Source organism: Saccopteryx bilineata, chromosome 1 (assembly GCF_036850765.1).
Source record: "Saccopteryx bilineata isolate mSacBil1 chromosome 1, mSacBil1_pri_phased_curated, whole genome shotgun sequence".
NCBI lineage: Eukaryota > Metazoa > Chordata > Mammalia > Chiroptera > Emballonuridae > Saccopteryx > Saccopteryx bilineata.
The window spans coordinates 157,513,492-157,525,808 of NC_089490.1; the positions used below are offsets into that span (position 1 = coordinate 157,513,492).

Here is a 12,317-nt window from a genome sequence, read left to right on the forward strand (position 1 = left end):
TTCTTTTCTGAAATAGAGATTTTTATTGCCTTTAGTCCATAGTTGGTATTTCACATTATCTCTTGGTCCCAGGACTTCTGGGTGGGGCTGGTCACAGGGAGGACCTCCTGGTGGGGATCCCTGTGCAGTACTTTGTGGTGGGGGACAAGTACAGAATGGGGGAGCCTGCCTTTGCCTCAAACATTCAGAACTTGATTGTCCTGTCTGGGCCTCACTTTCCTCATTGGGCTCTTGGGAGGGTCCTGGGGAAATTCAGTGGCTCATGGTGCCTCACAATGCCTCTGGGGACTATGGCCTGGCCCTCTCCCAGGGGACTTCCTTCCCAGCAACCCTTCCACAATCCCCACCCCATTCCCCCAGAAAAAAAAAAAATTACTTTTGTTTTGTTAAAACTGCCTGCAACTTCTGTGGGTATAGAAACCACAAACTGATCAGCAGAGAAAAGGGAAAAGGGAGAGAAGCAACCAGAAGCCATTTGAGACCAGTTGGCCTCCCTACACAGGCTTCTTCCCCCCACATCTTGGTCTAAAACCTACTGGGAAATTTGCTACCTGGATGTGCCTCACAGGGACCCCCACCCTACATGCATCTGGATCTGGCCTTACAGACTCTTAGCTGGAAGCACTTGAACACATAGAAAAACCAGATGAAAACAGAAAAGCCTGAAATCCCAGATGGGGTAATGGTGTGGGAAGACAAGGCAAGGGAAGCCTCAGTAGCCTGCCTCCTCTTGGTAGTAGGGGGGATACTCTGGGGCTTTCCCTGGGCTTTGGCAGTCACCAGCTGACCCTGGAGCTCCATCAGCCACTGGGCCTTGTGGGCAGTACTTGGGGTCATATATCTGCCGGCCCAGGCCAAAGACTTGGCCGCTCTGGTTGGCACCCTGTGTGTAGCCCATCTGCAGAGACATGGAGGAATTGTCACATTTGTCGGTCCCCAGCTTGGTGTCATAGATGTGCCGTCGGGTCCCAGGAGCTGTCATGCCCACCTGAAGAGGGAGGAGAGAGCATCAGGGTGGGTCAGGGTAGAAGGGATGAGGGGGAAATATAAGGCCCTAAAATTACTCCACCATCTCCCATCTCTCTTTATAGTCACAATGCAAACGCCTATACATCCTTCCAAACCCTGTTCAGACACCCTCTTTTCTGACTCTAAGTTGATTTCATGACCAGTGACCCTCTCCTTTGGAGCCAGGGGTATTTGGGTCCAGCTCTCCCTGCCAACCAGGAAACTTCCCAGGCTGGAGTCAAGGAAGTCCCAGTCCTGAAAACCTGAGTGCTTCAAAACCACCATCAACTACTACATGTGACACAGCAGGAAAAACGAGAATCACAGGATCTAAAAATTTCAGAGTTGTGTCTGATCAGTGGTGGCATAGTGGATGTGTCTGATCAGTGGTGGCATAGTGGATAAAGCGTTAACCTGGAATGCTGAGGTTGCTGGTTCGAAACCCTGGGCTTGTCTGGTCAAGGCATGTGTGGAAGTTGATGCCTCCTGCTCCTCCCCTTCCCTCTCTCCCTCTCTCCCTCCTCTGTAAAATGAATAAATAATAATAAAAAACTTTTTTTTAATTTCAAAGTTGAATGGGGCTCGGGGCAATCCTTTGAGGGTAACTAAGGCACAGAGCTGGGTAGAAACTTCCCTGGGGACACATAGAAAGCCGAGCCAGAGACAGAGAAGGCAGGAGGGAAGCCTGGAGTGGGGTTGTCAAGGGAGAACAAGGGTTTTGGCTAGGTGGGGTGGGGGCTTGCGGGAGACTGGTTAAGACGCACCTGGCTGGCACACTTGTTGGTGCCCATTTGCAGGCTGATGGTTGAGTGGTCCATGGGTGGTAGAATATGGTTCTTGGGGTCGTACAGATGCCTTCTCGTGCCATATGCTGTCATGCCTGACTGGCTGGCACACTTGTTGGTCCCCATCTGTAGGAAAATGGACAGGAGAGGTCAGGCTACCCCAAACTCAAGGGGCCACTGGGCGGGACAGGGTCTGGGTCACAGCAGAATCTGCCCTGGTGCCCACCTGAAGCCCGATGACACACTGGCCCGCCTTCATGGTGGCATCATCAAAGTTCCGCTCCTGCTTCTCTGAATACTTGATGCCGATGTCCACACCACTCTGTAACCCCTTTGTCTTGGCCTGGAGGAGAGGGGGGCTGGGAGTATCAGGGAGGGGCAGCTGGGACCCTTGAGCCAGGCCCAAAGTATATAACCCTAGAGGAGACATGGGGATTGGGCAGCAACCTCTTCCCTTCACCTGCTGCCCAGCACCTCGGGCATTGGATTCAGAGGTCCTGTTGGACACCAGCCTTTCAGTTGCTCAGGCCAAGAATTTTGGGGATGTCCTTGCCACCCCTCTCTCATCTTCCATCACTTTCTACCCAAACCTCACCACTGCCTATTCAGGCCATGGCCACCATCTCTTGCTTGGACATCTGCTCCTGGCCCCTCCCTGGTCTCCCTTGTCCCGTCTTAATGGCTCCTGAAAACACCATTCAGAACACAATTCCTGACATGAGAACCTTCTTCCTCTCCCACTTCAGGGCCTTACTGTTCCTTCCTCTGGAAACACTTCCAATTTAGCCTGGCCTTGGTTTAAGGGTGACTAAACCCCACACATTGGTCTAATTCTTTCTTCTCCATAGGTGTGTTTCATAATCTTATGACTTACTTTTAACATAAAAAATGACTTGAAGAGCCTGACCAGGTGGTGGCGCAGTGGATAGAGCGTCGGACTGGGATACGAAAGGACCCAGGTTCGAGACCCCGAGGTCGCCAGCTTGAGCGTGGGCTCATCTGGCTTGAGCAAAGAGCTCACCAGCTTGGACCCATGGTCCCTGGCTCCAGCAGGGGGTTACTTGGTCTGCTGAAGGCCCACGGTCAAGGCACATGTAAGAAAGCAATCAATGAACAACTAAGAAGTCGCAATGCGCAACAAGAAACTGATGATTGATGCTTCTCCTCTCTCTCTGTTCCTGTCTGTCTGTCCCTGTCTATCTCTGCCTCTTTAAAAAAAAAAAAAAAAAAAAAAAAAAAAAATGACTTGAAGAGAGAACTTTCATGTAAATTCTGGACTCTGGGTGCTGATGAAGTGTAGATGGACATTCATCAACAGTAACAAATGGATGGTGGGGGAGGCTGCACATGAGTAAGGATAGGCAGGGGCCATATGAGAAATCTCTCTAGCTTCATCTCAATTTTGCTGTGAACCTAAAGCTGCTACAAATATATATGTTTTTGTTTTGTTTTTTAAGTGAGAATAGGGAGATAGACAGACTCCTGCATGCACCCTGACTGGGATCCACCTGGCAACCCTTCTGGGGCCAATGCTTGAATCAACCAAGCTATCCTCAGTGCTTGGGGCCAGTGCTCGAATGAGTCAAGCCACTGGCTGCAAGAAGGGAAGAGAGAGAGTGGAGGGGGAAAGGGAGAGGAAGATAAGCAGATGGTCGCTTCTCATGTGCCCTGACTGCTGACCGAGGATTGAACCTCAGATGTCCGCATGCTGGGCCAACGCACTATATCCACTCAGCCAGTCAAGCAGGGCCAGTTTTTTTTTTAATTAAAAAAAAAAAGAAAAAAGACTTGCCCTGGCCAGATAATTTGGTTGATTAAAGCTTCATCCCAAAGCACAGAGGTTGCTGGTTCGATCCCCAGTCAGGGCACTTACAGGAACAGATCGATGTTCCTGTCTCTCTCTCTCTCTCAAATTAATGAATAAATTTTAAAAATTAAAAAAAAAAAGGACTTGTTTATTGTCTGCTTCCTCCATCAGACTGCGAGCTCATGAAGGTGTGGACTGTGTCTGTCCTGTTCACCACTGTATCCAAAGTGCCCAGGGTATCCTAGCCAGGTAGCTCAGCTGGTTAGAGTGTTGTCCTAATACACCAAGTTTGCAGGTTAGATTCCTCATCAGGGCACATACAAGAATCAACCCATAAATGCATAAATAAGTGAAATAACAAATCGATGTTTCTCTCTCTCTCTCAAATCAATGAAAAAAACAAACAAAAAACCCCCAAAACGTGCCCAGAACCTTGTGGGTTCCCAGAAATATTTGCCAAGGAATGAACGACAGCATTTGTAAATTTGCATTGATTTGCTGTGTGGTCTTGGGCAGGTTGCTGCCCCTCTCTGGGCCTCACCTTCCCTGCCAGAGCCAGAAGAGACACCTGCACCTGAGTCATGTTTCCACTCTCAAACAGGTCATTGGCCTCGAACAGGTCCACGGAGTTCATACCATAGCTGACCATGGCCTTGATGAAGTTGGAGAGGTTTTCCAGCTGGAAGGAGGCAGGAAAGGGCCATGAGGGCACCTTAGGCTGCCTACAAGTCAGATGGGGTCCCCCAGTCCCATCCTTGCTCCACTTGCCAGTCCCTCACCTGGTGCCAGTTTTGCATGGAGCGGTTGATCTTTGGAACTGAGCCTGGTTGCAGCTTATTCATGAGTCTGGAGAGAACACATGGGTGGTGAGGAAACCGGAACCTCCATTAGCATAGGTGAATCTGAACCTCACAGACCCAAGGGGCTAATTCTAATCTTGGCCACCCTCCTGGGCAACCTCACTGCCTCTTTCTGGACCTTAGTTTATACAAGAAAAAAAAAAAAGAGAAAGACACAAGACACAATGAGGGAAAAGCAAGCAGGCTTCAAATAGCACATGGAGCATGATCACACTGACAATCAGGGTGACAAGCATGCGCCAACACCTGCACTCACGTGCACAGGATAATTCCGTCCTTCAGACCCTTCTGGAAGTCTGGACCAATAGACAGGCCCGTGAGTCCCTCAATCCAGTCGCAAAGTTCCACCTCCTTCTGAGGGTCATATTTGGACAGGAGCTGGAGGAGCAGAGCGCATAGGGTTGAGTTGAAAATACACCCAGCAGAAGAAGTTCTCTGAATCTCCTGATGGGGCAAGGCTGGTGATTTCATGGGAAAATGAGACAGAGGAGTATGGAGGACACCACACTGTGGAGCCTACCCTTCCCCTTTCCCATCAACAAGGACACTCATAGCCACAGATAAGTCACCCTCCACAGACACATTCATATCTCCCACTGACAAACATCAGCTCTAATTATTAATTTCCAATAGTGCCAAATGCCACATGGCAGCCAACACAACCCCCACAGATCTGCCCCCTCCCCATGCCCTCTCATCTCCTTATTCTACCTGCCCTAGAGAAAGACCCTTCTGTTTCCTCTTCCTGTCTCTGTGGATTTGCTTGTTCTGGACATTTCCCATAAACAGAATCACACATTATGTGGCATTTTGTGTCTGGCTTCTTTGAGCTGTGTGTTCAAGGCCTATCCATCCATGTTATAGCATGTGTCGTGCCCTGTTCCTTTCTATGGCTGAGTAACATGAGTAATATTCCACTGTCTGGATGGATCACATTGTGTATATCCATTTACCTGTTGATGGGCATTTAGGCTGTTTCCACCTCTTGGCCATTGTGAAGGAATCCTGCTTCTGTGAATATCTGTGAACAGGTTTTGTTTAAACATCTATACTGCTCACAAAAATTAAGGGATCAGGGAATGTGCAGATACTCCAGTACTTTCAGCCTTTTGTATAGAGCATTTTCACCAATGAAATAAAAGTTGGTTTTGCATCTTGTTTGCATAGTCAACTTTCTTTGACTTGTCCTTTGCTTTTTTGATGTTCTTGTTTAATAAAAAAAAAAATCGCCTGACCAGGAGGTGGCGCAGTGGATAGAGCGTCGGACTGGGATGCAGAAGGACCCAGGTTCGAGACCCCAAGGTCACCAGCTTGAGTGCAGACTCATCTGGTTTGAGCAAAAGCTCACCAACTTGGACCCGAGGTCGCTGGCTCAAGCAAGGAGTTACTTGGTCTGCTGAAGGCCCACGGTCAAGGCACATATGAGAAAGCAATCAATGAACAACTAAGGTATTGCAACGTGCAATGAAAAACTAATGATTGATGCTTCTCATCTCTCTCCATTCCTGTCTGTCTGTCCCTGTCTATCCCTCTCTCTGACTCACTCTCTGTCTCTGTAAAAAATAAATAAATAAAAATTAAAAAAAAAAAATCAGCATCAGCCCAGCCTGGGTCTGATTCCCGGCCACGGCACACAGAAGCACCCATCTGCTTCTCCATCCTTCCTCCTCTCCTTTCTATCTCTCTCTTACCTTCCCGCAGCCAAGGCTCCATTGTAGCAATGCTGGCCAGGGTGCTGAGGATGGCTCCATGGCCTCCACCTCAGGTGCTAGAATGTCTGATTGCAGCGGAGCAATGCCTAGAGCAGTGGTCCCCAACCTTTTTTGGGCCACGGACTGTTTTTTTTGTTTGTTTTTTTACAGAGACAGAGAGTGAGTCAGAGAGAGGGATAGACAGGGACAGACAGACAGGAATGGAGAGAGATGAGAAGCATCAATCATTAGTTTTTCTTTCCGCATTGCAACACCTTAGTTGTTCATTGATTGCTTTCTCATATGTGCCTTGACCGTGGGCCTTCAGCAGACCGAGTAGCCCCTTGCTGGAGCCAGCGACCTTGGGTTCAAGCTGGTGGGCTTTGCTCAAATCAGATGAGCCCGCGATCAAGCTGGTGACCTTGGGGTCTCAAACCTGGGTCCTTCCACATCCCAGTCCAATGCTCTATCCACTTTGCCACCGCCTGGTCAGGCCCACGGACCAGTTTAATGTCAGAAAATATTTTCACGGACTGGCCTTTAGGGTGGGATGGATAAATGCACAAAATAAAATTATGCGACTGGCATAAAAACTGTGGTATTTTAAAATATAATTGTCAAACTTGTGAGACAAGTGTCAAGAGTGAGTCTTAGACGGATGTAACAGAGGGATTCTGGTCATTTTTTAAAAATAAAACATCGTTCAGACTTAAATATAAATAAAATGGAAATAATGTAAGTTATTTATTCTTCCTCTGCGGACCGGTACCAAATGGCCCACGGACCAGTACCGGTCCACAGCCCGGGGATTGGGGACCACTGCCCTAGAGCATTGTCCCCTGGTGGGCATGCTGGGTGGATCCCGTTTGGGTGCATGCGGGAGTCTGTCTAACCCCCCCCCCCCCGCCCCATGCTGTGCTTCTCACTTAGGAAAAATACACACACACAAAAAATGCTTCTTTTTTTTTAATCATTTCATATTCATTTTGAAATACCCCCTAATTTTTGTGAGCAGTGTATTTTTTTTTTAAACAGAGACACAGAGAGAGAGAGTCAGAGGGATAGACAGGGACAGATAGACAGGAATGGAGACAGATGAGAAGCATCAATCATTAGTTTTTTGTTGCGCGTTGCGACTTAGTTGTTCATTGATCGCTTTCTCATATGTGCCTTGACCGCGGGCCTTCAGCAGACTGAGTAACCCCTTGCTGGAGCCAGTGACCCTGTGTCCAAGCTGGTGAGCTTTTTGCTCAAGCCAGATGAGCCTGCGCTCAAGCTGGCGACCTCGGGGTCTCAAACCTGGGTCTTCCACATCCCAGTCCAACGCTCTATCTACTTTGCCACCGCCTGATCAGGCCCTTCCTTCCTTCCTTCCTTCCTTCCTTCCTTCCTTCCTTCCTTCCTTCCTTTCTTTTTTTTTTTAAGATTTTATTTATTCACTTTAGAGAGAGGAGACAGAGAGAGAGAGAAGGGAGGGAGGAGCAGAAAGCATCAACTCCCATATATGCCTTGACCAGGGAATCCCGGGATTTTGAACCAGCGACCTCAGTGTTCCAGGTCAATGCTTTTACCCACTGCGCCACCACAGGTCAGGCTGTGAGCAGTGTATTTTAGACTGACCTCTGGTGGCGCAGTGGATGAAGCTTTGACCTGGAATGCTAGGGTCACAGGTTCGAAACCCCAGGCTTGCCCAGTCAAGGCACATGAGAGAAACAACTACTACCAGTTGATGCTTCCTGCTCCCTTTGCCTCTTTCTCTCTCTAAAATCAATGAGTAAAATATTTTTTAAAAATCTATTTAAAATTTTTTTTTTCTATTTTAATCCTTTTAGGTACACATCTAGGAGTAGAATTGCTGGGTCATGTGATGATTCTGTTTAACTTACTGAGGAACCACCAAACCATTCTCTGAGCCCAGAACTGGCCATACCAGTTACTGGATCAGGGCCTTTGCACGAATTGTCACTTTTTGATTGATTTTTTTTTTTTTTTACAGAGACAGAGAGTGAGTCAGAGAGAGGGATAGACAGGGACAGACAGACAGGAACGGAGAGCAATGAGAAGCATCAATCATTAGTTTTTTTTTCATTGCACGCTGCAACACCTTAGTTGTTCATTGATTGCTTTCTCATATGTGCCTTGACCGCGGGCCTTCAGCAGACCAAGTAACCCCTTGCTGGAGCCAGCGATCTTGGGTCCAAGCTGGTGAGCTTTGCTCAAACCAGATGAGCCCGTGCTCAAGCTGCCAACCTCAGGGTCTCGAACCTGGGTCCTTCCGCATCCCAGTCCGACGCTCTATCCACTGCGCCACCGCTTGGTCAGGCGAATTGTCACTTTTGACTCTGTTGTTTGCATGACTGGGTCCCTGCCTTCCATCCAGTCACAACTTGAAGGTCACATCCTTGGAGAGGACTTTCCTGACCACCCTAGCTATGATGGCCCTCTTTGTACTCCTCTCTCCCTGATCTTGCCTTACTTTTCTTCTAGCTTTTACCTCTACCTTCTGTCATGATACAGCTTCTTCCTTATGATCCATCCCCCCTAGAGCTTTGCAGTCCAGCTCAGTGCTGTCTCTGGAATAAAAGTGCTCCTGGTTCCCCATCAGCACACACTCATTGCCCACAAGCACACACCTGAGAACAGTGAAGGCTGAGAAAATCATAATGGCTGGGGCCCAGGGTAGCCCCAAGAAGTCAGGGATATCGAGGATAGTATGGGTCTGTAGTATGGGCAGTCAGCCTCAGGACAGATCCTTAGGGGTAGTAAAAAGCCCAGTCCAGCCCCCATTCAGGATCAGACCATCCCACTCAGTGCATTTTCTGCTCCAGACCTCCTGTGCACTTTTGCTCATAGATTCCCTCTTGGAAGGCCCTTTCTTTTTCTCTCCTCCCAACCCCCAGGGGACTGAGACCCTTTGTAGACTTAATTTCTATTCCTAGCTCTGCCCTAACCCTCCTCCCCCATTACTGTGGACAATTCTCTTCCCTGTGCCTCCATCTCTGTTTAGAATCATTTCCATAGGGGTCTCCTGAATCCTGCCTCCTGGTGATTGCATAAAAACCCCCATGACACGGGATCATGGCTGAGTTGCCCAGAGTCCCAGGGATACAAAGGCAGGATGCTGGCCAGCTAACCTGATTTGCTTGGCCCACCCATTCGAGCTGCAATCTCCTGGTTCCCATCGCTGGGGGAGCTGCCATACCCAGCCTAAGTAATGGGCAAGGTCTCGTCCTGATAGCTAAGCTTGAGGCACGTGGGCTGGTCTGGATGCCTGGCAAGTCTGCCCAGCTGGGCCCTATCCCTGACGGCTCGCAGGGGCCAGGGTCCATGGCAGAGGAGCCTGGCCCTCCCCACAGTGGCCTGAAACATTCCTCATCACCACAAACTGCCAGGAATGCAGCCACTGTCTCCTGTGAAATCTGCTAAATCGGGACCAGCTGTTCTCAATGGTCTAAACCCCAGCCACCCAGCCCAGATTAAAGTAGTGATGGCTTCTCAGATGGACACAATGGACATCCGCCTGCCTCAGGCAATCCAGCTGGAGATAAACTGAGGTACAAGGGCCAGGCAGAGGTCTCTGGGTCTCCCATGTCATAAGAAGCTGAAAAAGTAGGTGGGATATGGGCTCCAAGCCATAGGAAGCTGGCCCCGAGTGACCTTGGCAAGCTGATAGGTGCCCCATCCACACTACAAACCTGCAAACGCAGGCCTGGCTTCCAGGAGCCTCTGACCTCACTGCCAGTGCAGGTATCAACCTGTCCCTATTTCACTCCATCTACAGAAGCTGCCTGGCTCTCACCTACTTCCTGCTGCCCAGGGTAAACGCTGGGTCCAGGAGGACCAGTGGCCATTAGGCACTGGATGCAGCAGGTCTAGGTTCCAGTCCTGACTGCCACTCACAAGCTATGTGGTCCTAAGCAGACTGAGCTCCATATACAACCTTGGTCCCTTGTAGGGCAGCATGCCACGCGCCTGCACACGTAGCCTGTCAATGTTTTAATGTTCACCCTGTGCAATTGTTCCTGGCAGGGGGAATCATGCATTTAAGGAGGTCCTGGAGCCTACCAAGTGACCATGATCTGTCTCTTGGCTTCCTAAGCCTCAGCCTCCTCTTTTGTTAAAGGGGTGGAGGGAGGCTCCAAGAATCTCATGGAAGACAATGCAGAATTCTCCCTCCTGTCTGCGGACTCTGGGGTGCTGACTACAGGTGCCTGTCCAGGGCTGGCAGGGCAATGCCCTCAGCATGCCCAGGCAGGCTCCCTTCCAAGGCTACATGCCCAGATGTCTAGTGGGAGCATGTGTGTGTGCGTGTGTGTGGGGAGGTGCACAGGAATGGCAAACCCCCCTCAGCTAGAAGGACCCTTGCTTATCAGTCCTGAGACCTCCTCCTGCATCTGGGATCACCCTCTACTCAGCTTTCCATAGATGAGCCCTCCTGCCCTGAAAAGTTTCTGCCCTTCTCTGCGTCAGAACCACAAGAGTTTTCTTAAAAAGTGTCTCCCGCTAGTCCCACCCTGTGTTTCCAGGTTACAAAACCCATACATTTTAGGGTCACATTCAGGGGACTCAGGCATCCTGTACTATCTGTTTGTCAGATGGAGACAGAGCATACAAGGGAACAAACAGCCCAGGCAAGCTTTCTCAGCTCCAACTTCCTCTTGGTGCCCCCTCCCAGGTGTAAGAGGTTGGGAAATTCCTGTAGGGGGTGCCCACACCCTAGTAAAAAAACAAAAACAAAACAAAACCCACCTAGCTCACCCCCCTCCACTCCTGCAGCTTAAGTGGCCTCAAAAGCCAGGGGAAGTGGAGAAGACTGCTGGGGCTCTGTCAGACCCTCAAGTTACTCTCAGGCCTTGAAGTGCTGGAGAGGCCCTGAGCTGTGGGGTACAGGTGGGGGAGGACTGGAGAGCAGAGTTAGGGAAGTAGTCAGACCCAACCACAACTAGACGCTGGGGCGGTGCCAGATGGCGGACCTCACTGCTTCCCCAGAGTTAAAGAGAGTCTCTATTGGCGCCCCCAGAAACGCAGAAGGTGGCAAGGAAGAGGGCCACTCTAATTCCAGGTCTCAGAGCAACTGCGTCCCAGACGTCGGGGAGCCTGGCAGGGCGCCCAGCCCTGCAGAAGTCCGAGGGTGCAGGACCTCCGGGGATCGGGTGTACCCCTCACTCACCCGGTTCTTGACCTCGGCCGAAAGCCCGTAGGAGGGCCCCTTGTTGAACTGCGTGGAGCTCATGCCGGCGGCGGCTGCGGCGACGGCGGGACCGACGTCTGGCTAGTGCGATGGCGGGGGACGCGCGGGTCCGGGCCCCACCCCCACCGCTGATTGGCCCCGGGCGCACATGTCCTTATAAGGCCGGGATGCACCGGATTCTTGCGGCCACGGACTTCCTAAACCCCTCAGCTGCCCGACCCCCGCCCCAGTGAAGCGCCTCATCCCCAGAGGCCCTGAGATAGGGAGGGGCAGGGGCTCTGGGCTGCCAAGGCATGGCCTGCCTGCCCTCTTTCTGCTGGGAAGCCCCAAGTGGCTCTCTCACCCTTTCTGGGTGAGAGACCCTCTCTGGGTCTGCCTCCCTTTCTGCATGGTGATGGAAGACAGGGATTGTTGGCTAGGACTCTAATTCTCTTGGGGCACGAACGAGGACCCGTGACACTTAGAAGCACCTCCCAGTTTTGGCGCCCTCCAGTAACTCCCAAAACTGGATGGTGGACAAGGGAACTAGAAAATACCTCAGATGAGGAGGGCACCATTGAAGCGGGGGCTCTGATGGATAAGTAGGAGTTTGCCAGTTTAAAAGGGATTCATGCCTGACTAGGCAGTGACGCAGTAGATAGAGTGTGGGTCTGGGATGCTGAGGTCCCCCGCTTGAGTGCATTCTTACCAACTTTGAGCACAGGGTAGTTGGCTTGAGCGTAGTATCATAGACATTAATTACCCCATTGTCACTGGCTTGAAGCCCAAAGTCCCTGGCTTGCCTGACCAGGCGGTGGCGCAGTAGATAGAGTGTCGGACTGGGATGCCGAGAATCCAGGTTAAAGACCTCGAGGTCGCCAGCTTGAGTGCAGGCTCATCTGGTTTGAGCAAGGGGTGACTCCATCTGCTGTAGCCCCCCAGTGAAGGCACATATGAAAAATCAATCAATGAAATCAATCAATGAACAACTAAGGA

The 12,317-nt window shown here is 50.5% G+C and overlaps 1 protein-coding gene across 4 annotated transcripts in view; it reads right to left on the reverse strand.

The window, feature by feature from the left end:
• Positions 1-12,317, reverse strand: part of CNN2 (calponin 2) — a 23,361-nt gene continuing 11,044 nt past the window's right edge. Inside the window, exons 1-7 of one of the 4 annotated variants that reach the window (XM_066277920.1) lie at positions 11,322-11,477; positions 4,717-4,838; positions 4,380-4,446; positions 4,142-4,279; positions 2,020-2,136; positions 1,773-1,919; positions 1-988 (exon numbers count right to left, since the gene is read on the reverse strand). In XM_066277920.1, coding sequence (XP_066134017.1) covers positions 713-988; positions 1,773-1,919; positions 2,020-2,136; positions 4,142-4,279; positions 4,380-4,446; positions 4,717-4,838; positions 11,322-11,384 — 930 coding nt within the window. In that variant the 5' untranslated portion in view covers positions 11,385-11,477 and the 3' untranslated portion in view covers positions 1-712. Of the gene's footprint in view, positions 989-1,772; positions 1,920-2,019; positions 2,137-4,141; positions 4,280-4,379; positions 4,447-4,716; positions 4,839-5,413; positions 5,435-11,321; positions 11,478-12,317 lie in introns of those variants that run through there. The other 3 variants (XM_066277940.1, XM_066277930.1, XM_066277927.1) reach the window with 3 other exon arrangements.